The sequence below is a fragment of the Glycine max genome, chromosome 4, assembly GCF_000004515.6.
Source record: "Glycine max cultivar Williams 82 chromosome 4, Glycine_max_v4.0, whole genome shotgun sequence".
NCBI classification, from domain to species: domain Eukaryota; kingdom Viridiplantae; phylum Streptophyta; class Magnoliopsida; order Fabales; family Fabaceae; genus Glycine; species Glycine max.
Window position 1 is genome coordinate 5,502,147 of NC_016091.4, and position 26,706 is coordinate 5,528,852.

The 26,706-nt window shown below is 33.9% G+C and overlaps 4 protein-coding genes and 1 non-coding gene across 10 annotated transcripts; 3 read left to right on the top strand and 2 right to left on the bottom strand.

Moving 5' to 3' along the window:
- Nucleotides 1–4,977: 4,977 nt before the first annotated feature.
- On the top strand, nt 4,978–6,752 carry LOC100802759 (auxin-responsive protein IAA29-like). The gene is given in 4 exon segments (NM_001255759.2): nt 4,978–5,328; nt 5,676–5,935; nt 6,039–6,129; nt 6,306–6,752. Coding segments are annotated over 4 exon segments (681 nt in total). The 5' UTR covers nt 4,978–5,059; the 3' UTR covers nt 6,367–6,752.
- Nucleotides 6,753–8,949: 2,197 nt separating this feature from the next.
- On the bottom strand, nt 8,950–9,022 carry TRNAR-CCG (transfer RNA arginine (anticodon CCG)). Its single transcript has one exon. It is a non-coding gene; the product is annotated as a tRNA-Arg (tRNA).
- Nucleotides 9,023–11,574: 2,552 nt separating this feature from the next.
- On the top strand, nt 11,575–14,139 carry LOC100803282 (putative clathrin assembly protein At2g25430). Of its 2 annotated transcripts, none has more exons than XM_006578078.4 (2): nt 11,575–11,799; nt 11,892–14,139. In XM_006578078.4, the coding sequence occupies exon 2, from the start codon at nt 11,929–11,931 to the stop codon at nt 13,885–13,887; it is 1,959 nt and encodes a 652-aa protein (XP_006578141.1). In that variant the 5' UTR covers nt 11,575–11,799; nt 11,892–11,928; the 3' UTR covers nt 13,888–14,139. The 2 variants fall into 2 exon arrangements, with proteins under 2 accessions (XP_006578141.1, XP_006578140.1); XM_006578077.4 differs by having other exon boundaries at nt 11,589–11,799; nt 11,881–14,139.
- A 4,356-nt stretch (nt 14,140–18,495) lies between these two features.
- Nucleotides 18,496–21,665, top strand: LOC100803816 (uncharacterized). Of its 2 annotated transcripts, none has more exons than XM_003522563.5 (4): nt 18,496–19,024; nt 19,142–19,256; nt 19,458–19,572; nt 20,825–21,665. In XM_003522563.5, the coding sequence occupies exons 1-4, from the start codon at nt 18,924–18,926 to the stop codon at nt 21,319–21,321; spliced, it is 828 nt and encodes a 275-aa protein (XP_003522611.1). In that variant the 5' UTR covers nt 18,496–18,923; the 3' UTR covers nt 21,322–21,665. The 2 variants fall into 2 exon arrangements, with proteins under 2 accessions (XP_003522611.1, XP_006578142.1); XM_006578079.4 differs by having other exon boundaries at nt 18,767–19,024; nt 20,858–21,665.
- Nucleotides 21,666–22,867: 1,202 nt separating this feature from the next.
- LOC100781723 (uncharacterized) lies at nt 22,868–26,253 on the bottom strand. Of its 4 annotated transcripts, none has more exons than XM_014774504.2 (4): nt 25,678–26,253; nt 25,418–25,573; nt 24,174–24,569; nt 22,868–24,082 (listed from the first exon to the last, which is right to left on the bottom strand). In XM_014774504.2, exons 1-4 carry the CDS (start codon nt 26,035–26,037, stop codon nt 23,156–23,158), a joined length of 1,839 nt encoding a protein of 612 aa, XP_014629990.1. In that variant the 5' UTR covers nt 26,038–26,253; the 3' UTR covers nt 22,868–23,155. The 4 variants fall into 4 exon arrangements, with proteins under 4 accessions (XP_014629990.1, XP_040870775.1, XP_014629989.1 ...); XM_041014841.1 differs by having other exon boundaries at nt 22,868–24,073; nt 25,678–26,252; XM_014774503.2 differs by having other exon boundaries at nt 25,385–25,573; nt 25,678–26,250.
- Nucleotides 26,254–26,706: the final 453 nt, after the last annotated feature.

Genomic DNA, 26,706 nt, shown 5'->3' on the forward strand with positions numbered 1-26,706 from the left:
GGCTTCAGAGGCATTCCGCGGTTCTCAACGTCTGAGTGTCACGATTCCTAACTCGTGACTCACTGTCCAAACCCGCCGGCGTCTCTCTCTGCTCCGATTCAGATCCTTAAACTTACTGATTGGTGAAAGAGAGATGACAAATTATTATTTTTTACGCCAATATTCTAGTACCAGTATAAACTTTTTTACATTAAGTAAATTAATTAATAAGAAGAGAAGAGAGAATTGTGAGATGAAATAAATGATCTAAGGAAGAAAAATAAAATAGAGACAATCATGTTAAAAAAAGGCTTAATCGTTATTTATTTTGGTCCACTAATTCATTTTTTTAGGTTCAATTTAGTTTTTATTTTTAAAAATGTTTAATTTATTTATTAAGTTTAATTTTTTTAAAGGTTTAATTATGTCCTTTATTTTCTAAAATAAATATTATTTTATTTTCTTTCGTCACCTCCACCTTTCATCATTTTTAAAAAAATGAAAACGAGCTTGATTTTAAATGAGGTAAACTCATTCTAAAAAATAAAAAATTTAATTTAAAATAAAAACCTAAATTGAGCCTAATAAATAAATTAAAAGACTAAATTAAATATTTAAAATTAAGAAAGTTAAATTAAACTTAAAAAATAAATTAAAAAAATAAAATAATAATCAAATCAATTCAAAAACGAACATGAGGTTGACTAATAACATATATTAACAATTTTGATTGATAAGATAAAAAAAATCATAACTAGGAACTAAAATGATATATTTTAAACTATAAAATCTAAAAGAAAAAAATATTATAACTTTAAAAATCAAAAGGATTAATTAAACCTAAGAACATTAGGTCACATGTATAGTAATGTAATGAATTAAGAATAATTATATTTATACATTTTTTTCCATCTTTTTCCTCACCTCATTGTTTTCTCATTTCTTTTTCTTTTCTGTCATGTTACTTACCAAGTTACCATATATATTACTTTCTTCTTCCTTTCATCTCATTTCTTTTTCTTTTCTGTAATGTTACTTACCAAGTTACCATATATATTACTTTCTTCTTCATTTCACTTGCTTTCACTCTAAAATGGACTGTATACCTAACATTTTCAAACAGAAAATATGTTGCCGGCTTCGTGTATCTCAGAAATCAGAAGATTACCATCAAAAAATAAATCAGAATATCATAAATTTTACGCATGGTAGTGATTTTTTATGTGCTTTTTTTTTTCTAATCTATAAATTTTATTTTGAAGGACTTCCTTGTCTCCCTTCAATTTTCATCTACAATAATAATAAGAGAGAGCTCTAACGTTGCCACATTTTGTAGCAGTTTAGTTAGACAACGCGTAAAAGAAAGATCAGAAATGTCTTTACTTTGTTTCCTCTAAAAAGGAAGTTGTTCTGGATTGTTATGAGAAATTAAACCGAGTAATCATGATTTGCACACAATAATTACGGTTACATTTAAAAATTTTGATTTTACATTACCATAGTCAATGCAATTGACAACTTGACAATCAGTGGTGATTTCAATTTATGCTTTGGCTGACTGTGCTTTCACATTATCAAATTGTTAAACATCCAAAGGAAATCAAGTATAAAAGTATTTTATGTGTTTGAGAGGTAATTGCCAAGCTGTTTTTTTATTGGCCTATAGTTTATACACTATCTTATAAACTTAACAAACATACTTTTTTTTTTATTGGTTTATCAAATTTTAAATGTTATTGATTTATAACATTTTTAATGTTATTTGAAGTGATGTTGGAATTTATAATTTATTGTTATTTATTTTATTTTATCATTAATATTTTAATTTTTTTCATTTTCCCATTTAATATTATACTATTTTATTTAAATACTATTTGTATAAATTATTACACTATAGATTGTTATTCATTATTAATTTTTAATAAACATTTGATCTAACAATTAAAAAAAACTTATTAATATTAATTTAAAAAACAAAACGTAATACCTAAAAACAGATCTTCGTCTATAAAATAACTCATAAAAAACGTTATATAAATATATCTTTTATAGTTTTATATAACTTTTATTATTATTAATTAGTTTAACAAATAATGTTATCAAATAATACTATTAATTCAATAAATTAACTTTAACAATTTTTAATGAAAAAACATTTTGAATTTTTTTAAGTAATTTATATCTATATTAAAACTTTTCAATCACTGTCACGTGTCGGGAATTTGACAACTTTTTTAAAAAAAATTATTTTAATTTTACTCATTATATTATCTTTCACTTTTTTTTTCAAAACCCGTGTAATGTACGGGTTTCACGCTAGTTTATCAAACCTCAAAACTAATTACGATGGGTGAAGGAATATAAAATAGGAGTTTAATATTTTGTTCTCTGTCAACTGAGATGGTAAAAAATCTGCAAAAGACTTGTGCATAAATGATGATACTCCATTAATAATTTACATCTTTTTGGTGCCCGCAACGGATTCCTATTTTGTAATTTCAAATGTTTGTATTTTGTAATTATTTATGATTGATAGATTAAAAAGATAATGGAAGACATTAATAACTTACATAATGAAAATGTTACACATGATTTCAATAATACATTTTAAACGAGTTAAAGATAATGCATTATTACTCTTCACACAGTTATAAGTTAATGTACTTAAACTAACATGGATAATAAGCACTTTTAACGATAAGACCAAAGTTTTCTTATCCTCCAATCCATGGTTAAGTTAGCCAAGCTTTCTCTGGGAACTTAAACCATAGTGCGTTGATGCATATCGCTTCCTTGAAGTGGGCCATCCATTAAACTAGAGAACAGAACCTTGCCACGCTTTGCTTTGCATATCTTTCCACCATCAAGATTCGAGAGTGACATCCTATCCATCAGTTTACATTTTTACTCAGATTAAAAGTAAAAATTATACATCAAACTTTATTTTTAGCCATCAAGAAGAGGATAAGTAACCAAAAGTGAATCATATCACTTTTTCTTTTCTTGACATAAACTCTACTGATTATAAAAGCAAATGCTTGAAGATAAACTCAAAAGGTTAATTCATGTATCGTGATCCAAACGAAAAAGCGTGTGAATCAATGATGTAGGATTATTTTAGTTAAAGTAGAAATCTTAATTTGAGCCTTATATATATATAGCTATGTTAAATATTTAGAAGAAAAATTTTATTATCTATAATAATCTTATAGAATTATCTCCTGTGAAAAATACTTGATATTGAGGCAAATAAAATGTAATGTAATCCATTTAAGAAATTAAACTTTCTCAACAAGTGTTCTTTTTCTGGCATGCAAATAGATTTGAAGATCGAAACTGATCACATGTTTGAGTTTAACTTTATTTCTTGACGAATTAATTACGTTATCCTCCAAAGTAATTTTGAATATAGACAAGCATGGCACTTGTCAACACTGATGCAAAAACCAAGTGCTGGATGTGGTGAGTTGTAGGGTGTGGGAGCAGTAATCAATGCCAGGTAAAGGGCAAGCAATGAATTGGACCTATCATATTTTTGGGGTCCTACTAGTTGAGTTTGCAACCTTCACCGCACGAGAACTAAATGATAGACCCTGGTTCCAGTGGTCGTGCGGGGTTCAGTGAATAGCATAAGTTCCCATTTCCCTTGCACCATCACGTGGCCTTCACAAGGTCTACACCTCTGGACCAGCACTCCATTTTGCTCTATTCCTAACCCAACACTACCATTTTGGACCATGTACCTAACCATACTATATGTCGAGCACAACTTTCACTATACATGGACTAGAATCAATAGTGTGGAATAAAAACACACACAAACAAACCCAATTGAAACAAACATTATTAATTAGTTGTTTAATTTCTAAGAGAAACATGTTACAAGGTAGCTATAGGGGATTAATTAATTAATTAATTCATTCATTAATTAATTGAAAATGTTATTGTAATCAAATAATCAACTAAGGTGAAGCGAATATTTCCTACTAGCTAAGTGGAAACAAGGAAGTTGTGTGAGTTCTAAAATCATGATACGTTTGACGGGCATCAGCCGACACATTGGACATATTAGCAAACAATATCAACAGGTGCATGCATGAACTCCTAGTTTCTTTGTTTTTTCTTTTGTTTGTTTGGAAGCTAGCTAACTCTTTCATAATAAACTAGGTTAAACTAATAGTGTTTTGTTTGATACATGGTCAAGCGGGGCATTTATGATTAGAGGCTCAAGAGTTTGATATACAAGTTCAGCATACATGATTTATCAGAATCAGAAGCTACTCTGGTGGCGACACAAAATTTGACACACGAAGTTGGCTATAAAGAGATTCCATTAGAAAAGGAAGAAGAAGAAAAAAAGTGGATGGCCAATCGTATCATAAACAAATACAAGTTGTTCCGCTTGATAAATAAACATTATATATATATTTATATGTCTGTGTCTTATTTATCTTTAAATGGATCAACACATTGTTTTCAAGATTAGATTCTCCCTGCTGTTGATGAACCTAATCCGTAGTCTTTTCAGAATGATCATCTTCACCAAATTATGGTGTTAATGAATATGACAATTCCCTAAAACATTAATACATTATTAATATATACTTTATATTAAGTAGTAGTATATAATAAATAAACCCAAGCAATGAAAAAAAAAGAAGCTAGAGAGAGAAAGAGAATAAATGTATAGGTGGGGACACATGGCAGTAAAATTGAGACAACTAAAAGAAAACGGGTAAAGTGGCTGTGGCACGTTGGTGCTCTCATTCCTCAACTAGCTTATAATGCTGCTTCTCTTTTAGCCGACCCAACTTCCATGCTGTCTCAAACTATCCTTGTTTCACAAGACAATAATCCTTTTCGTTCCTTTGCCTCACTCACTCATGCACAAACGCGCGCGCATATATATATATATATATATATGCTTAGTACAAGTCCCAAAGGGCAAATAATCCCAATAACTTTGAGAAAGCTAGCTAGAGAGCTATATCTAACTTTGAAAATTTGCCCAATATACATGTTCTACTTTGCCTATTGCAACATATCCTATAGTTAGCTTCTTAGTTCTTACATTACATACATGGAAGTTGACTTAGTTCTTGCTCTCCCCACTCAAAATTCCGTTGAGGAATTCAAGCTTAACAAGTCGAAACAGATAGTGAGTTTACAGTTATGGAGAGCCAGTTGCGGTTCAGAAAGCGAAAAACGTGTCAAACACAATAAGCGCAGCTTCGAAGAGTCCTTTGGACATTTTTTGAAACCTTTGCCTTTACTAGTTTGGAGTGGACAGCCAAATGAAGAAGATGACCGCAGTGAAAAGGTGCAAAGAAACATTCACATACCAAACAAGTAAGTTGTGTCTCCACTTACTATGTTCTCCATATGTATGTTTGCTTACCCTTCTAAAACTAACTAGTAAAGTAATAATTGACATTTTGATCATATATATGTGCATTTTTTATGTTATTCTTTTATGGTACTTAGAGGTTTATCTCGTTAATTTGCGTAATAAAGGTTTCTATAAAATGTTAATTTAGACTACCAAAGTAAAACTCTAATTCTGATTTAATACCAGTATAAGAAGTACCTATAGAACTACATGTAAGTTTTGTTCTTAGTAAAGGACAACTAGAACTTCTGTAATGATAAGCTATTAAAAGAAGGTTATCTTACTTACTTTGATGGTGTTCATACAGGAATGGTGATGAAGAAAACCATTTGGTGGGGTGGCCACCAGTTAAATCATGGAGGAGGAAAGAACTCCATCAGCAGCATCCTGCGAGAGGCCGAATTAGGAACGATAGGATTCAAGCTAATGAAAATCAAAGTAGAGGACCAAACTCTTTATATGTCAAGGTTAACATGGAAGGGGTAGCCATAGGAAGGAAAATCAATTTGAGGCTTTTCAATTCTTATCAGACACTCACAAGCAGCTTGATCAGCATGTTTGCTAAATGTAAGTGAATGGTTCTACATTTCTTTTTTCTTTTGAGTTTGTTGTGAGATGTATGCAGTGGATTTGATTTTTGATTTGGTCTATACATGTTATATTTGAACAGACCAAAAATTTGAGGAAGTTGGAGAAAGTTACACGCTCACCTTTCAAAACGAACAAGGGGAATGGCTGCAAGTAGGACATGTTCCATGGCAGTATGTGCATATTTTATATATACATTGATTACATACTTCCATTGACTACTTTATGCCACGGAAACTTTAAGGACAATTCATTCCTTGGAGAAAAAATTAAAAAAGAGAGAAACTTTAGGAATATTATTATTATTATTGGTAAGGTATCTAAAGAAAAACATTTTCTTGATTTGCAGATCCTTTATAGGTACTGTGCGGCGTTTAGTGATACTGAGGAATGGAAGTGAAACTATTTGACACAGATTTTTATCTGTGCTCTGATGTTGTTTATGGTGTCGGTTCGGGAAAAGAGTATTAGCTTGAATAGGTTGTAGAAAGCAAAAGCAAAGTATGAAAGAGTCGGATTACAAATAACTTGCTTCAGCTTTGATTCTTTTTAATAATTTTGTATTGTTTCAATCACAAGTAACCTGATCGAACTTTCAAATGTCAGCATCTGCCAAAATAATCAGCGAAATTTGCCCATGATCGTGAAATTGAGAGCAATGGTTCACTTGTACTTGTTAAGTAATCTGCAAGGCAATTTATAGCTATAATTAAGTGGTTGGTGGGGGCTTATAATAAGGATGTGGCTGTACATGAAGAAAGCATGAACTAATCAAAGCCTTACTTTGACCTTGTAATAATAGAGTCTTTGGTTTAATAATTTATATGAACCTTGTCATATTTACATATCAGAATTTCGTTGGTCCCGACTCCTCTCTGATCAAGCTCAAAGCTTACCAAAAAAACTAACTAGTCATGCTTTCACTCACAATTCAAAGGAGTTGATTATGTATATTTGTTAACTAAATTAAATCCTGTGTGTCAAGGACCAATCCCATCCTAAACTAATTTTTCAGAAGCAATGGTCAAATTCCTGGTCAGTTAGTTAATAATAATACTCTAATATCATGAAAGCTCATGCTCTTGGGTAAAAGCTCTTGCTCTATATTGAATTTCATGTCTAAACCTTAACTTCCCCTAAAAAGTAGTACTACTATGAAATTTTGGTTTCTCTTTTCAGTTTGCCCTTAAAACTGAGCGATGATACCCTTAAAATCACCTCAAATTTAGTTGCAATAAATTCTTCTCTGACTTGTCACTCTAGAGCATGTAACTACCGTTGAGCTGTAATATCTAACTTTATATCCACCTTTTCAGTTCTCATCTATTGTTCTAGCTGGTTCTGGAGACATAATTTCCTTATGCACGCTGGCCTCATTGAATACATTCATCTACTGCTCCCTCTCTTCTCAAATCTAACAGAAAAAAAAATGGATTCATGCAAACTAATAAAATTAGTTAACCACATCTAATTGCATCAATCTCAATTAAAATTTTAATTTTTTTTAACTTATCCATTGGAATTTGGTATTAACAATATAAATAAGTCATTGGAACTAAAAACTCTCATTAAATGATGTTTTAAAAATAATAACATTAAATTGGATAAAGTTAGTTGAAATTTTTTTATATTTAAAACCAAGAAAAATGTATTTTTTTTTTCTTCTTATATTTGATAACGGATGGATTAATTATATGCTTGACTTCTTCACTCTTGCATTTTCATGAAAAGTGGAATTCCATGAAATTTTATTCAAGATAATTAATAATGCAGCAGAATTCCCAAGTTCATTTAATTCTAAATGTGACATATATATGCAATAGAGCGGGTTATGGGATTACCTGTAATGGACAAACTTGACATCGGCCCTAACGGATCCTGTTCAAAAGTCAAAACTACTAGTATTGTAGTCTCAACAGGACAAATGCAACATGGGTTTGGTTTTTTTTTCTTCAATACAATGAAGACAATAAAGTTTAAATCTAAAACTTTGTGTAAACTATCTAACCTCCTATGCCGACACTATTGAATTAATATGGGCCTCTTCTTGTGATAAACAATAGTATAGGATAATCTGCTTTTGTTAGGATGTGAATGGATGTGAGAAACAAGCGAAAATAAGTTTTTGCCTAGTTCTCAAACAAGGTTGAATCACATTGAATGCCATAAAGATCAAATTCATTTGGGTCTTATTATTAAACCTAGTTAAGGAATCAATAAACTAAAGGTTATTACTAAAAATCATGAGCAAGCTGAACTATAATGTATCACCATCTCTGAAGTCTGAAGTGTGAAATAACTCGAATTGTGTATAATCCTCACCTGGCTCACCATATTTTGATACTTCCAGCTTCCAGTGCAATTGAGGAGATTCAGGTACCCTGTCATGTATTTTTAAGGACCCACTTCGCTCACTGGTATAGATATTTATAGCTGACTATGATTTTAATTTAACACGACTGTGTTATAGATATTAGTAGTTGAATTGCTTTGGAAGTTAGTGTGAGTTAAATGATTAATCATAGCTATTTGAAGTTAATTGATAGATGTTGACAGGATTATGCTTATTTACATTGTTTTCCTCATTTTTCAATCAACAGCAATTCTATATTTTTCCTTATTTTCAAGTCTCTTTGACTCTATCATATTTCTCGAAATGCTGTTAAGTTTTTTTTTGCTAAAATAGGAAGTTAATAGATGAAACAAGAAAAATTAAATGACACACTGATATCTTCCTCTGATTTCTTGGTCAAGTGTTGAATAATTTTGTCTTAGTTGACTGCGAGTTTGTTCCTTAACATCCCTTTCTAAGTTCAAAAGTTTAGTGAAATTTGGTTGTTAGTAAATTCAAAAACAACCGTTTTGAACACCGTTTTATCTTCTGTTGAAATTTTGTTGAATATTCCCCAAGTAGTTTCAGTTGACATTTGAAAACTGGTCGAATTTAATTTATTGCGAATAATTAAAAATAAAAATGTATTATTTAATTAACACGATCACGGTGGGACTCGAACCCACAATCTCCCGCTCCGGAGGCGAGCGCCTTATCCATTAGGCCACGCGACCAATGCTTGGTATTTGATAGGGTTCTAATAATCATAATTTTATAGTAACAAAATTAAAATGGGGCGCAAAGTCTACATTAATTGAAAAAAACATCTACAAGTACAGGACTAAGTGGTGGTTCATTGGCCGGCAACCTAACTTAGCCACTAAAGTAGATTAAGACTTGAAATTTTGTTTAATAAAAAAGGTCAGGTTCAAAATATTAAAAGTTATTTTCAACTTAACACTTAACATGCAAGTGTTAAAGTAAATACATAAAAGATATTGTTCAAAGGCTTATTAAAAATTAAAACTTCTTTTAAAGACTTTATGATAGAAATATACTTTTATTTTTCGCACAGCGTCAAACTTTTAAAGTTTTTAACTCAAACCTTTAAAATAAAATTTTAATTTCAAATATATAAATCTAAAGCCTTATATTAAACAAAAAAAATATGTTTGTTTTTAAAAGGTAATTTATTTTCTTATTAATAATTATAACAAACTATTTTATTTTTATGTAGCGTCTTATTTAAAAGTAAATATAAAACAAAATAAAATGAAAACCATATTTTGAAAGTAGAAAAAGTCTTTGAATCTGATGGGGCTTGGAAGCTTGGGTTGATTGTTTCCAGTTTGTATCCGCAGCACAGATGGATCTAGGATGGTTGAAAAAGAACTAACCCAATTTGAAGTCTACATTTTTTTGTTGAATAACTTAGATCGACGACGAAAGAAATGGTTTAAAGGGTCAATGTAGAATTCAAAGCATGCGTTGGATTAGTGATTCAACAGCTAATTACTAGTTCAGGGTCAGCTGTGTGTGATATAGATGCACTTCTCTTCTCTTTGTCGTTACAACTATAATACCAAATAAAAATATCATTTCCTCTCGTTTTTGAGCTGGCAAGTGTGTTGTTTGCTAAACGCCAAGTTGTTTTTTTATTTTAATTCCCATAAAAAATATATATTTCATTTTTTTGTCCACATAAGAAAATTACATTGGTTCCTAATTACATTTAGTACACATTTTTTTTTAGTTTATACGAAAAAAAAAATCTAACGTAATATTTTCTTATATGAGAAGTAATATTAGGTGTAAATATTTTTTTTTAATTTATTTCTTTCAAAAAAAAATAATGATCATGCTTTGACTTTCGGTCCATGACCTATTTTTTCAATAAAAAAGACACAACTTAAAGTGACTAACAAATCAACAATATATTATTTTTATTTCCTTATGTCCTAGATCATGCCAATGGAGTGAGTTAAAGTGAATTTTACTCTTTTCATCTCCATCCGCGTCTAAGGACAATATGGGATATATTTAGGGTTGAGGGTGGAAGATCTATAACTGAAATGAAAAATGCCTGCAGGGATTAGCTTAAAAACTAATATTTTATTTTTATTTTTATTTTTATCCTCATTAATTTACTTGTTTTTTTTATCTTTTAATCAATCAATTAATTACATTTTTCTTTATATCATTTTATATTTATCAGCTTTTGTAGTTATTGTTATTATATAGAGCTTTGTAAAAGTTTTATCTTAAGTAAAATTGACTATGTGAATCACATAACTTACATCATTGGACACAATTAAAAATCAAAGTTACCACACTCATAGTGGATACCAAATTTTCAGTCAATGTTAAGTCTTCGACAGTAAGCTTGTTCCAAATTCAACAATATCTACTTTATTATTGTGGATAAGTCTACACACAAGAGAATGCCATTAATTAAGTGAGGCAAATTAGGGATCAATTCACATATTCAGAATAGATTGTCACATTAAACATATTTTAAGCATTGATTGACAAAAATCTAGATCTAATATATGATTGATTAATCCATTATTTATGGTATGATTGATGTATGTAATTTAATGTATGATAATTACGAAATTTGACCTAAAATCCAGAAGAATCCAAACATATAATTCCATTATTTTCTCATTTTATCATCCTTTATAAACCCGCTTAACAAAATAGAAAAGTAACTTCTTTCCATTTTTTTTTTCATGTAATTGTGTAACACGTTAAAAGGCCATTTGCATCAAGATAACATAAACTAATATTATTTAAGTAAAAGAAGGCAATCAAGGCAACATAAACAAATGAAAATGGAAGTACAACATCCCACTTAAACGCCAATAAGGAGTAGAAAAGAAAGAAGAAGAAGAAGAAGAAAAGGTAAAGAAGGAAGGAAGAGAAAAAATAAGCAGAAAAGGCAAACACACAAGACAAATAATTCGTTGCTTTCCATGAATCCAAAGCATTTCAATTTTAACTCTCCCACCGACGACGCCTTCTTCTGGCTCGAGGCTTCGGGAAAGTTCAAAAATTCCAATCACACAGATGCTTTAATGAATTAAAAATCACACTTAGTTTGTGTACTTCAAGCGGGCCCCACCTCATCACCGCACCATCCGTCTCCACGTGTCCACATCGCAACAGCAAGGATCAGAAAGAAGATCGCTATCAAGAAGGAGAAAACCCGTCGACGTCACCGTAACCCGTACGCGTCGTATTGCACTAAAATAAACCCGCGACACATCCAATCCCACCCTCCCTTCAGACAGAGAGTTTCGGTAGACGGTAGCTATTAACATTACAACACCTTTTTATTATTTCACCTCTCTCTCTCTCTCTCTCATTGCCATAGATCTGAAACACAGATCACAGGGTTAACGCTTTTTGACCCTTCTCTCCATTGGTCATTCCCCCGAATACGCCGCACCTATAATCTAGCACCGACCGGACCCTCCATACCCGTTTTCGCGCGGATCTAGGAGCTCAGGTAATCCCCGAGGAATTTTCAATTGTTATCGGTTGAATTTCAACGGTTTTCTTCTTTTTGAAATTTAGTTGATTAATTCAGCTAGGGTTTAGTGTGTGAGTGAATAAGGTTGTTGTTGGGGGGTTTGCGATGGCTCCGACCACGATCCGGAAGGCGATTGGGGTGGTGAAGGACCAGACAAGCATCGGGATAGCGAAGGTTTCGAGCAACATGGCGCCGGAGATGGAGGTCGCGATTGTGAAGGCGACGAGCCATGACGACGACCCCGCGAGCGAGAAGTACATAAGGGAGATCTTGAACCTCATGTCCCACTCGCGTGGCTACGTCCACGCGTGTGTCACCGCCGTGTCCAAGCGTTTGGGGAAGACGCGCGACTGGATTGTGGCGCTCAAGGCGCTGATGCTCGTGCACAGGCTCATGAACGAGGGCCCGCCGCTGTTCCAGGAGGAAATCCTCTTCGCCACCCGCAGGGGAACCAGGCTCCTCAACATGTCTGATTTCAGAGATGAGGCTCACTCCAGCTCCTGGGATCACTCCGCTTTTGTGAGGACCTATGCTATGTATCTAGATCAGAGGCTTGACTTGATGCTCTTTGATAGAAAAAGCACCGCCGCCTCCTATGGTGGCGGTGCGGGTAGTGTTGGCGGTGGCGGCAGTGATGATAGATTTGGCGGAAGAGACAATTTCCAGTCACCGCCGTATGAGTACGGCGGTGGTGGTGAATTTAGAGGGGAAGGCGGCTATGGGAATGGGATGAGGAAGACGAGATCGTATGGGGACATGAGTGAATCGGTGGGGAGAGGGGAAGAGAAGAGGGTTGTGAGTGTGACTCCGCTGAGGGATATGACGCCAGAGAGGGTTTTCGGGAAGATGGGACATTTGCAGAAGTTGTTGGATCGGTTTTTGGCTTGTAGGCCTACTGGGTTGGCTAAGAATAGCAGGATGGTTTTGATTGCGCTGTATCCTGTGGTTAAGGAGAGTTTTCAGTTGTATGCTGATATATGTGAGGTTTTGGCTGTGTTGCTTGATAAGTTCTTTGATATGGACTATGCTGATTGTGTGAAGGCTTTTGATGCTTATTCTAGTGCGGCTAAACAAATTGATGAGTTGGTTGCATTTTACAATTGGTGTAAGGATACCGGTGTGGCGAGGTCCTCGGAGTACCCTGAGGTTCAGAGGATTACCAATAAGTTGCTTGAGACATTGGAGGAGTTTGTGAGGGATAGGGCCAAGAGGCCAAAGAGTCCGGAGAGGAAAGAGGAGGTTCCGCCGGTGGAGAAGGTAGAGGAGGAGCCGGCCCCGGATATGAATGAAATCAAGGCACTGCCACCACCAGAGAATTATATCCCACCTCCTCCGCCTGAGCCAGAGCCTAAGCCGCAGCCACAGGTTACGGAGGATTTGGTGAATCTGAGAGACGATGCAGTTACTGCAGATGATCAGGGAAATAAATTGGCTTTGGCACTCTTTGCTGGTGCACCTGCTAATAATGTAAATGGATCATGGGAAGCCTTCCCATCAAATGGACAGCCAGAAGTGACTTCAGCCTGGCAAACCCCAGCTGCAGAGCCCGGGAAAGCTGATTGGGAATTGGCATTGGTAGAGACTGCTAGCAATTTGTCAAAGCAGAAGGCAACTTTAGGTGGTGGGTTTGATCCTCTATTGTTGACTGGCATGTATGATCAAGGAATGGTGAGGCAGCATGTCAGCACTACCCAACTGAGTGGAGGGAGTGCAAGCAGTGTGGCATTGCCAGGACCTGGGAAGACTACAACCCCTGTGTTGGCTCTCCCCGCCCCGGATGGATCCGTGCAGCCAGTTAATCAGGATCCATTTGCCGCATCGCTGAGTGTTCCACCACCGTCCTATGTCCAAATGGCTGATATGGAGAAGAAGCAGCACTTGCTTGTGCAGGAGCAGCAGGTGTGGCATCAGTATGCTAGGGATGGGATGCAAGGTCAATCTAGCTTGGCCAAACTGAATGGCGCTGGATACTATGCCGGAGGTCCTATGCCCATGATGCCTTATGGAATGCCCCCAGTCAATGGAATGGGGCCTCCAACCGGGTATTATCACACTCCTTACTGATACCCCTTTCACCTTTTTTTTCTTTTCTGTGTCACATCTATAGGTTGTTTCGTTTATTTTTTACTACGACATAGTGTTTGGCTTGGTTTCAAATGATGTCATCTTATTCTTGAGATCTGCACATTAGTACAACGGGGTTGCTAAGGAGACTGGGTTGAAGAGACAAATTCTTGTTGGGTTTTGATGCTGGGAGATGTGTAACTCATTTGTGATATCTCTCTGTATTTTGTAATATTAGCATTTTCTTCCCGATTTTGTACTTCCAAGTGATTCTTGCACCTTAAAAACAAACGATTAACTACTGTAAATTTTATTAAATGCTGGTACTGATGAACACTATTGGTTATACCAAATGATATTTCCATCTTGTGGGAGCAGCCTTGACTGCCTATTCTTAAACTTTACTATAGGTACTCGGGAAGTGGTTCCTTTAGGGTGGAGTTAGATGTATTAGTAAGTTGCTGGGTTTGACATTAGGAATAGGAAGTAAGTTTTCAATCCGGTTATTTTTCCTTGTCTTACCTTTGGTCACCGAATTTAACTACATCATCATTAATGTTATCTAGGGATGTCAAGCAACATCTCTTATGGCATTCAAGTTATATGATTGGGTCTTTTCATTAACAATATAGTTGTCCCATACTCTTCAGTTCCTATCGTTAACAACTATTCAATTTGAATCTTGAAACTATTATTTTCGACTATTTGGTGAAGATTGTCTAAATGGTGAGTGAAGACAGGTAAACCGTCTGTCATTGTAAGCTGTAGACGATACATGTGTTTTGGATACAGTAATATAGTTTCTCTCTTCAAGCTTTTGGGTTGGGTTAAGAAAAAGTAGAGCTTTCCTATGTGTTTGTTAGCTCGTGGCGTTGTGGCATGTGGGGGGGCTTTTCTTTGCTATATATAGTTTGTCTGCTTATGTACTCATGCATAAAGTTGAGATTAATTGTTACTGTAATATGATCGTTCAATTATATGCTCATATATTATGTGACAATTCATGATTCAACAGTAGTATTAAATTTTAATTTTCGTCCCATTATTTTATAAAATTCACAATTTTGATTTCATCCTTAATTTTGCATACACTAATTTCTTTATTATATTTTAATTAATTAAATTATTTTTTATGATACTTTAATTAATATGTTAGATTTAGGGTTAAATGAGACTAAAATAAAACAAATAAATTATGCATAGTTGAGAATTGGATTAAATCGTGGATTTTCTAAAACAGAATCAAAATCGCGGGAAAAAAAAGGAGGACCACAATCACTCATCAAGAATGAAAAAGGGTTAAAATTACAGTTTAGCCATTTAGTAAAATTGATTTAGTAAAAGTATCAGCTCTCATTAGTCATTGGAGTCGACATGATGATAATGTTAAACGAAGTTGTGTTTGAATATGTCACAAGAACTCTAGATAATGGGTAAAAATCATATTAAAGCATTTTGGAAGAAGCATAATTGAACTTATGATTTCCCAAGTTCTTTTATACAAGTTCATAAAAAACCAAGAAAGTTTATGATATAAGATTACTTTTAATTATTGGTAATTTTAAAAAATAGTGAAATTAATTTAGAGATAAAAAAGAGTAAATTGAAAGGAATAAATAGTTTAGAAAAGTGAGAATCTCATCTTCCAAATTATTTAGCATCGCAACTAATATTTGAGAAAATGGCTGAAAGCTTGGTTTTAGTTTTAGAACTCAGTTTTATGGACTTGTCCGTCTAGTTTGTTTTTTTGTTGTTCCCATTTCCCAACTAGATTTCGTTGATTATCTGTACAAGACGGCCTGTGGATGAAGCCGAGAAAATAAATATATCTTTTTCCACCATACACATAGGATTCTCATGCATTGAACTCTTCCAGTAAGTTTACAGTTATACCCTCTTTATTTTATATAACTTTTTTATTATGATGACTTTAAACACAATGGTAATGGTGATACCGGTTGCCAAACACTATTAAATTAAGATATTCATGCCCCACTAACGAAGAAACCAAAAGGAGTTTCTGCTTCGATTTTATAACTTAGCATTTTGAATGGAAAGATCATACTTGTAATGCACAAACTGTGCAAAGCACTAGTTCGATGTTTCGCGAAAACTCAGCTTTTGGCATCATAACCCCACCGTTTTCCTTCCTTTACACCCATGGCCACATAAATTAAAAACGAGAGCTTGACCTCGCTCGATGCTTTCTTGCCCGTGCTTTTCTTTTCCATGGCTACCTTTTGGTTTCTTTTTTTAAGAAAGAATAATACTAACATTTTAATAACTTTATATTCATATCTTGAAGTCATTAAATGGTATTTTACATTTTGTTAAATTATAAAATTATAATACACACACGACTTTACTCCTTACTAACTACACTAATTTAGTTGCCATTACTTTTTCCTTTATATAGTGGTCAGGGCGTGAGGCTACTTGCTATAACTTTAACAAGGCATTTTCAACATTGTTATTTATCCTTAATTATTACTTATAACTCAAATAAGTGACAAAAATAGGGTTTCATTATTTTTTTTGTTTCTCTTCTTCCACTTATTTGCATGTATAACTTATACTATATATAATATTTATTTTAGGTTAAATTATTTTTTTGGTCCCTCTATTTTTTTTTAATTTGTTCAACTTAGTTCCTCTATTATTAAAATGTTTTACGTATATATGTAATGTGACCCGTATAACACAACAGAAAGTCTTCATAACAGACATATTTCCATGATATTTTTGTAAGAAAGTTTTAAAAGATGTAAGGGGCGAACTTAGCACAAAATGGAGTCGAAATTGCTAAGGTCCGAAAGAATTTAGAAAATGAAGTTGATATGATAGATAAGCATTGAAAGGTCAACTGCAACTTTCTTTGTTAGGTCATCTGTCCCACCCTTATCTGTTCTACTTCTAGGAAAGGGTTCTCTATTTTGGGTCCAGAGGAAAACGAAATGGTTTGTTGAATCGCACTTCTCACGCTTGAAGCTACGAGGGATGGGCTTTCAGTAATAGAGAACACCAAGAAGAGTTTGGGCTTTGCGTAAATTCAAGTCTATGCAAATATTAAATAAACCTCCTCCCTAAATTTATAAATATACCCCCCCCTTTCATTTTTTTCCCCCTAAAATTAAGTCTATAACTACCCTATTATCCAATAAGAATATTTTTTTATATATATACTTCTGTAACAGCAGTGGGCTTTTAAAAATCGGAATGGCGGCCTAGCTAAAACTGGTAGTGGGCTCCTAGCTAGGAGAGGAATAACTCTGCTTTGTTTTTTTTTTTTTTAATTAAAAGGCAGAAAATACAATGCATTGTCTCGAAAAACCTTTTTTTTTTTTAATTTAGGAAAAACATGTGCACTTCGAATTGAACAGAAAAATATTGGGATGGCACGCAAAAGCAGCAGTAATAATTATTGAACAACTCTGGATCCCTGCTTTTACGAGTTAAATACTTTCAACTAGTAGTAGTATTTATTTGGGAAAAACGCACAAAAACTTCTGCCAAATTTATAGTTAAAAAGGTTAATTAGGTAACTATGAACAATATAAATTCGAAAATTTGCCTTTGTTGTTTATTCTCATTACAGTTTTTGCTACTAAACCAACCCTAATAAATTTTCTTGGTGAGATAGTAATTTTGAGTGTTTGGCATATATCAGCCGTCCAATGGAATCAAGGTTGATTATTAAAGAGTTCTTTCGAGTGTGTCGCGTGATGCTATATGATTATGTCCCATCCCATGAGAGTTCGACACGTGGCTTCTTGCTAATATCATCACTCTGCATACACTATGATTGAATGACATGTCCCGCATGTTGTCCAGCTGAATCAGAGTTCTTTTTTCTTGATCAATTTTGAGTTTGATTACTTATAGCCTGTTTGTTAAGAGAGAAATTAGAGGGGGAGAGGTTGGGTTATTTGATAAATTTGAAAGACAGTGAAAATAATTTTTTTTTAAATATGAATTGCAAAATAATGGAAAATAAAAAGCGGTTTGAAAAAAATAAAATCATGATGCAATTTTTATTAGTAAAAGTAGACATTGTGCCGTTTTGATCTATTGGTTGATAGAGGTTGGGGTTACTTTGGGGTCACCGACAGTGATAATCTGATGAAAGGTCAAATAGTTATGACTTTAGAGATAAAGGAAGACAAGGGACCAATGGAGAAAAAGACTCTTGGGGCTACGGGAAGCAAGCATGTGGATTAGTAGGGTACATATCCTAACCAAACTCTTCAATCTCCCCCAGTCCTTAACTTTTCTTCATAACCACTGGTTTTTTTTCACTACAATTTAGCCAACTGATAATAGTACTAATAAATACTTTTTTGATTAATATTTTATTAACATGATTTTTAACTGAAATATTTTTATTAAACGAAATATAAAACTATTTAAATCAATTAAACCATTGAGTGATATTCAAGAAATATTGAAGATTAAACACTTATTTGTCAACTAATTTCAAGATAACAAATAACAATGTTAAAAAAAGCATTTTTTATTCAATATTAAAGAATATTTGTTACTACCATTTGTTGAATTTCTTCACGAGTGATAGTACTTGAAAGAAAAGAAGAAAAAAAAGGTAAAATAGATTTGATGGTATCCCATTGTGCTCACTGCTGACAGTGTTCAGCAATTTTGGAAGTCGAGAAGTAATTAACAAAAAGCAAAATCTAGAGTACAAGTTAAGTTACGTTTTTTTTTTTTTTTTAATTTCTATGCACAGACTTTATCCAATAGAAAAATTTAAGTGAAATGGATCTTAAGAATTAAATAAGATTAGGACATATTTAGACTTATTGAGTGTTTATAAACATATTTATTTATAGATCATCACGCAACAACATCCTCAAATTACCAATAAGTTTGGAAACCCACTTGAGAAACATTTGTAGGTTACACTTCCTTCTTATTACTTACCCACCCACAAATAATTAATAATAATGTGAGCCACATTTGGGGTTTGTCTCTCTTCATGAAACAGAGCACTCTGTTTCTCTTTCTCTCCCATAGTGCCCATCATGCCCCGCCCAGGTCCCAAACCTTACGATTGCGTCAAAAGAGCTTGGCACAGTGAAATACACCAACCCATCAGAGGAACTCTCATTCAAGAAATTTTCAGGTCAACCCTCTCTCCCCAAAACACACACACCCAGAAATAAAATAATTAAATAAAAAAAGCTTCTTCCTTTTGTTTCTCACTTTAATCTTTTTATTTTTTATTGTTGAATAATAATAGGGTTGTCAACGAGATACATGGGTCTTCTACTAAGAAGAACAAAGAGTACCAAGAGAAGCTACCCGTTGTTGTGCTCAGGGCAGAGGAAATTATTTACTCTAAAGCCAATTCCGAGGTAATCTTCCTTCTTCTTCGTTTCTTGCTTGCTTGCTTGTGTACTCAACTATTTTATTTTATGGTTTGCAAAACAAAAAAGGAAAATAAAAATGACTTGAGGGTTATTTTATTTCTTGAGGAGGTGGAAAGAGAAATATCACGAGGATTAAAAAAAACTTTTTTAGTGTTTAATAAATAATAAATTTGTTTTTTTGGGTAGGCTGAATACATGGACCTTACAACACTTTTGGAAAGAACAAATGATGCTATTGATACAATAATTCGACGTGATGAGCATACAGAAACTGGAGAGTATTTGCGCCCTTGCATCGAAGGTAGTATTTTACTTTACTCAACTCTTATTATATCAAGTTGCGCCATTTCTGTTTAGTTTGTTTCATTTAACCAAAGGAGTAGCAACTTAAGAGAAAAAAAATAACAACAAAGGTTGCAACTTTTGTTCATTCATATCAAGAATTAACAAATAAAAAGGAGAAAAACGTTTTCAGTCTTCAGTTTTTACGATCTCCGTGCACCCATTATTTCATGCTAAAAATAGAGCAGGAAAATCTTTTCTTTTCCTGCACCAACGGGTGAAATTGAACTTGGTAGGTAGTACTATAAAAATTAAGTAGTGTAAAAAAATGCTTTCTTTTAACACTTTGTTTGGTATGAATAGAATTAGAAGGAACTTTAAAAGAAAAGTATAGAAAAAGCACTTTTCTTGCTTGGTTTTCTGATTAGAGAGGAAAGAGTGTTTATGTTTTTTGAGTCCTGTCTTAAAATGTCTTTCTCCCAATATGGTAGAAAAAGAGGAAGACTAGCATTTTTAGATTAAATTAAAAGGACTAGTATCATTTATGTAGAGGTGGTAAAATGTGCTGCTCTACACCCCAGTTGGTTCAATGCAGGTTGGGCACTATAGAAGGTTGGGTGGAAAAAAACTTGAATTTAACTTTTTTAAAGCTATTGGCAGGTTTTTGCATACCAAAACCCCATTGAGCCAGGATCGGATTGGCTAAAACGGCCCGAGTTTAATTTGGCCTTAAAATTGAAATCATACGTTTTATAAGAGAAGTTCAGACCGAGCTGTTTAGTTCAACCTATTTTGTATATGTGTATTTATTAGAGTTTTTATATTATTTTATAAATATATGTTTTTCTTTTTTTTATCCAGTCAAATAAACGGATTAAATTTTACTTTTATTTCTTTTCATTTTCTCTTGTCTAAGACATCTCAAAAAATACTAATTTCTTTTCTTCTACCTTCTTCTGGGAATCAAATGTAAGAGAACGAAAATGCCGTTGGTACGATTTTTTCGGACGAAATCATGTAAGAAAACAGTGTACCATGATTTACACATGCATTGTGAAGACGTCGTACGAAAAAAAAAATCGTGTAGTCTAGCAGTGCTCTAAAATATTAAAATAAGTAATCATCGGAAAACGGATAAAAACAAAACATTTTATTTAACGAAAGTATAAATTTTTCCACTTTCCAATATCTAAAAATGCACTAATTGGTGAGAAGTGTTTGATACATATATATGCTATGGTGTTTTTCCTTCTTCGTTTGATATGGTTCAGCTGCTCTAAGTTTGGGTTGCTCCTTAACAAAAGCCACAAGGAGTCAACGCAACAACCAACGATGTTACTTAAGTCGCAGCACTGAAGAGGTTCCAAAACTTTCTTATGGCACGTTGCATAATACCGCAAATACGAAGGATCATAATAACACAAGGTCTCAATGTGTGTCCGAGAATGTACCTTCAGCTAGTAAAAAGCAATGCGTGGAACACCAACCGCCACCAAAATTGTTTTCAGTTTATCCTCTGTACTATGGGAACAACAACAACATCCAACTTGGCAATTCACAACATCATCATGGGTTCAAAGTATCACATGTATCTGTTTCTCACACTGGTGGACCTGCCCTTGTGGGTGGTGATGGTGCTAGGAATCTACTAGCCCATAACTTAAAAAATTCTTCAAATGGGGGATCCCAATCATTCATTATTAATGGGGATTTTGAGAATCCATGCACAAGAAAATGTGATCTATCATTGAGGTTAGGACCCCCTTAATGTACCATCGACCCCTAGTTTTGAAAATGGTCAGATTCAGGAAACTGAAGTTAGAAACAATCTAATTTGTTCGGACCTCTCAGAACGGTAAAAAGTTGGAGCTTCAAGGACAATTATGTGAGAATGCAACCAACAACGGTACAATTAACTGAACGCAGATTTTAGATGTTTTGCTTGAAGCCTAAGATAGTGTGTACTAACTTTGAGAAAACTGTGATCTCTAGTGTGTGATTTGCTATGCTTCTTGGAAAGCCTAGGCATGTGTTACTACTAATGGGTTATGTAAATAACAACTACTATCAGAAGTATAACCGTGGATTAGCATGTGTTTAGTTTTGAGTAAATTATTCACGTTTTGTTAGTGTGTTTGGTTTTGTATAAATTATCATGCTCGATTTCTAACGAAATTGGTTTTGCATAAACCAGACACTTTAAATGGTGGGTCCTCTACTGTAGTAAAATGCGTCATTTCCACGTTAGGTAACTTGTGCAATATCAATGTTCACGTCTTACCAACTAGATGAACATGGCTTCCCCTGTGAATGCAATGTAGTGACTAGTGACAGTGGAATTATCTGGTGACTGTTAAGAAAGAAAATTAGTACTATTTTTTTATTATGAAGGCAAATTTATTATTTCAGGTTTAATAGTAACAAGATGGTGACCTCGCAATGAAACATTTCTTGGTACATGTGAAGGTACTCTTGAATTGGATGATGCCGACAAAAATAATTATCTATACTTTTATTGGCGAATATAAGTTAGTGATTGATTTAATTGATAAAATATAATGATTTTAAATTCGGGTATCGTCTTAAAATTTCAATTGCTCACGTCTTGAACCATTTATGACGTTATATGTCGTACAAGTTGAGAAATGTAAAGGTTTCATAGATTAAACATACAAGTAACACTCACCTATCATTGAGTAAACACCCGTTTATGTTAAGGGAAACTTTTTTTCAAACACACACTTGATTGATAAGGAATGGAAAATGATATAGTTGAAATTAATTACTAAAGAGAAAGAATAATAAAACACATTCTCTCAAAATTAATTTATACACTTCAACTTTTGTCAAGAGAGTTGCATTCATCTTATTTTCATCTGTACAAGTATATATAAGATAAACAAAATAATAAGTGAAAGATAAAAATCATGGTATACGGTAGACCAATGATAAACATATGCTCTACTTTTGGATGTATGAGTAGAAATAAGAGAGATAGAGAGAAACAATAAAAGAAAAAATAATAATTTATGTAACAAATGATAGAATGAGAAACAAAGAGGATGGAAGATAGAAAAAAAATGAGGTATAAGTGGGGTGAAATGGTGCTAATTTTTTTACCTTTAAAAATTGATTGAAAAAAAAAGGAAATATAGTGGGCAAGAACAAGTACATGGCATCTCTACAAACACTCCTTTCGTTTTTCACCAAATAAGGATCAATCCCGAAAGGATGCCTACTCTATGAACTAATGATGCTCATATAATATTCTTGATCATCAATTTCAGTAAAAAAATCGATCACATGGTCAGAAGTTGTCAGCAAACAGCGGCACAGCCGCTAAAAACTGGATTTCTTGTGAATTAGCATTTTCTGGTGGTAACAATTGCTCAAGGTCAACCAGCAGAAAACATTCCTTGCACCAATTTGATGTGGAGATGCAATTTTTCTCTGGCCCAGCATATCTACCTAAGATTGCGATATAACCCCAAGGTTTAAAGCATTGATCATATACACGTTCAAATTTCAAAGATTCTGCACATGTTCATTGGGTGACGACTCACAAGGCCCTGATGAATGTGCCTACCTAACTGGCTACGTAGTTAGGCTTCTAAAGAACCACTTTCTAAGAGAGACCACAAAGAATCAGCTGAAGCAGATGAGGATGATGAAGAGCTATAATGGAAATCAATCTGCAATTGCCGGTGAAGATAGGGACTTGAAACACTCCATTTCTTCTCCTCCTTCTCCTCCTTCTCTAGTTGCCAAAGTGGTATTGCAGCAAGAAACCGTTTGATGAACTCTTTACAACACTCTTTTCCACGGCAAATTTTCTCACGGCTTGCACCACTAATTGGGACCTCTTTCGCTTTGTCTATTTTCCCATACATCACACTCGAATCATCAAACTTGAGTATGAATGCTTGTTGACACCCCTCATAAAGTCTCTCCCCCAAAGAGTCAATGATGTAGTAAGCATCCGCTTCTACCTTCAACACAAAGAAATGGTCGTTCCAACTCACTATGTAAACTCTTGACTCCTTATCACCCACCTTGCTCTTTATCTCGTTCCAAATTTCATCAAAGGACATGGCTCCTTTCAAGCACTGGAACTTCTCAGGGGAGAAAAAACCCGTGTAAGATTTCTGAGGGAGAACAACAAGAGGTCTGAGATTGGCTTCTATGACTGTCTCTAGATCGAAATGCTTATCTGGGAAGAGCTTTGAGTAGTCATCACTGTTGCATAGCCTTCTCCATTCAGATGAACCTTGTGTGATGAGTCTCTCAAATTGTGCTCTTGTTGGCATACCGTGGTTGGTATGGAGCCAGTGCGCTATGAGTGCAACTAAAACCGTGCACGCACTCTCACCGGAGGCTCGTTCACTCATTTGGTCAAAGGAAGCAAAAAACACATTGGTTTTGAGCTTTGTTTGCCCATCTCTACTTGAAAAGTCCTTGTATTCCCAGCTTCTTGAATTGCCTTTTTGGTATAATAATTGTGGAGAAAGTTTATCTGATTTCTGCAATAACTTAACAAGAAAATTGTCTAATTAGTCTACAAAAAAAAGTGACCTACAATAATAATGAAGGGGTAACATAAAAGATGAGGTAACAACTAACCGTGAAAGGAGCAGGATAGGAGGTTTGAGTATTGAGGCTTCTATTCCGTGGCAAGTGGGACAAACGAGTCTTTGCTGTCTCCGAGGTTGTAAAGCTCTCAGACCCGTTTGAGAGTGTTGACCGTGCGTTGGGGATTCCACCGCTGTTGCTACTGCTGCCACTGCTTGTGGTGGAATCGTACGAGTCATCCGAGTCAAACACGGGGGATCTATCCGAGTCATGAGGACTCGTTTGTTCCGATTCATCAAACTTGCCTTTGTTTTTCTTTCCCAAGCTTGCCAAGTACTTCACTTCCTTTATAATCCCTCGTTTCTTCTCTGACTGGACCCAGTTTTTTCCAAAGGGTCCTGCTGAGTCACCATTAGAATCCCTCAACTTCAATAATCTCATAGAGACCTGTTAAAAAGTTTTCGTTACCCACTGAGAAATTGTAATCTTTTTTCCACATTTGTGTAATTTTCTATGCTAGATGAGGTTGTCAAATTACGTTTGCTAGAAAGAAAAGATCCAACAATTATAATAACAGTTATTAACAAAGATTCCACACTTCTTTTTCAAAATTTTATTTCTAATTAGTTGGATTCATATATTAATTCTTATTAACACAAAGTAGATACATACAAGTTATGCATTTCAGTTCATACTTGATAATTCTCTAAATAGTAAAAGAAGTTAATCTAAATGCATTTTGGCTGTGAACCACAAATTATAAGTATTAATTTTATAATAATTATTTTTAAAATTAAACTTAACAAAAATAAATAATTAGTTGAATGTCACAGTTTTATAGAAATTAAATGCATGATAAAAAAAATTGAAAAAATATATAAAATGTAGATTAGTAATATTTCTGACACATACATATTATTAAAAAGTAAAAACAAAAAGAAAAGACAAGTTCTTTCCTTAATCACGGTCAGATTACGTTATTTTGAAAGTGAATTGCCACAAGAAATGACCGAGTGATAGACGAGAGTCATGAGTTCAAACAACAAAATATGACATTAGTAATTTGTTTCATGAGTTTGCATCCACACATACATAGAAAATTTCAACAAAATAGCCAAGTGTTAATTACTTTTCACTTTTGCTGTATGTGCTTATGAAAGGGGTTTGACTAACTAAGGCCAAAAGGCACATATAATAAATTATATTAATAAGTTTTTTAAAATTAAAATAAAAACAGAAAAGAAAATGAAAATGGAGCGTACCAAAAGGGTAGCTTCTATGCATAAACCATTGACCTTTAATTTGATTGGAAGCCTTCTTTGAAAGTCATGATGAGAAGTGAACTGCGTCTTCTTCTCCTTCCTCACCACCAATTCTGCCACCGCAACGCTCATTTCCGCTTTTCCGACCGCCGTCATTTTCGCTTTCGATTCTCCCGCATTTCCCTCTCCCTACATTTCATTTTCAAACAATTTTTATTAAAACACACATAATAAATAAATTAACAAATATATAATGTTAGTGACAGAACAGAAGAAGTTATTGTTGTTCTTACATATAAGACATGAAATGCGATGTCGCAAACATCGAGGGAGTGGTCTTTGAGGAGGAGATGAAAACCGCATAGGTCGCGTGCTTCCCATGCGAGAGAGGGTGATTTGGAACTGAGGAATCTGCGGGAGCATGTGGTGTGACTGTGAGTGTATCGTCGTTTGGAAAAGGGAACGAGTGGGAGAGGTGTCGTTTCTTTCTTGGTGGCAATCCCCGTAATTTCAAATGCGATCCTGTCGTTTGCGGCGCCGAGCCTGGCTCCGAAGAGGCCTAATTCGAGCTTCAATTGGGTCAGCTTCACGGCGTGTTGTTGTTTGTTGGGCTTCCCCGACAACCTCGTGACCCAGCACTTCATCGGCGGCATCGTTCCGTCTTATCTTAATTAGCTCAAAGTTGTGTTTGGTCGGAGGAAGAAACCATGGATGGGTTTAAGGTTTTGAAAAGACGAATGATAGAAGAAAGAAAAGAGGGAGAGTGTAACACAATGCTATGGGGAGTCGGAGTCAAAGAGGAATGAGTCACAGTTTCTCAGTTTCCATATTTCCGTGTCAAAGGACCGCCACAGTCTTCACGATTTATATATTATCACGATATTTCATTTATTTTATTATGAACACACGCTTGCTTATTGAATATTTGTAAATACTCCTTTTGTTCGCCAATGGATTCGTTTCGTGACCATAATAGAATAGATTAAGATATTTGTTATAAGGAATAGAGTATAATCAAAACAAAATAAGTTTTAATCTTTTTTTTTTGCATAAAAATATTATATAGAGAGAAAGAAAAAAAAAAGTTTTTATCTTATTTTATTGTAATCCAACTTTTCGTTAGAATAAAAAACACACTAAAACAATATAATGGGATAAGCAATAGGATAATATTATTATATTTTATTAACGTAACGAATTATAATATAATATAATAATTATCATATTTTCTCTACCAAACAGATCCTAATTTGTTATTTATCATTTCCCCCCTAAAATATTGGTATAAATTATTCACCATTAAAAGTATTGACCAATTTTTG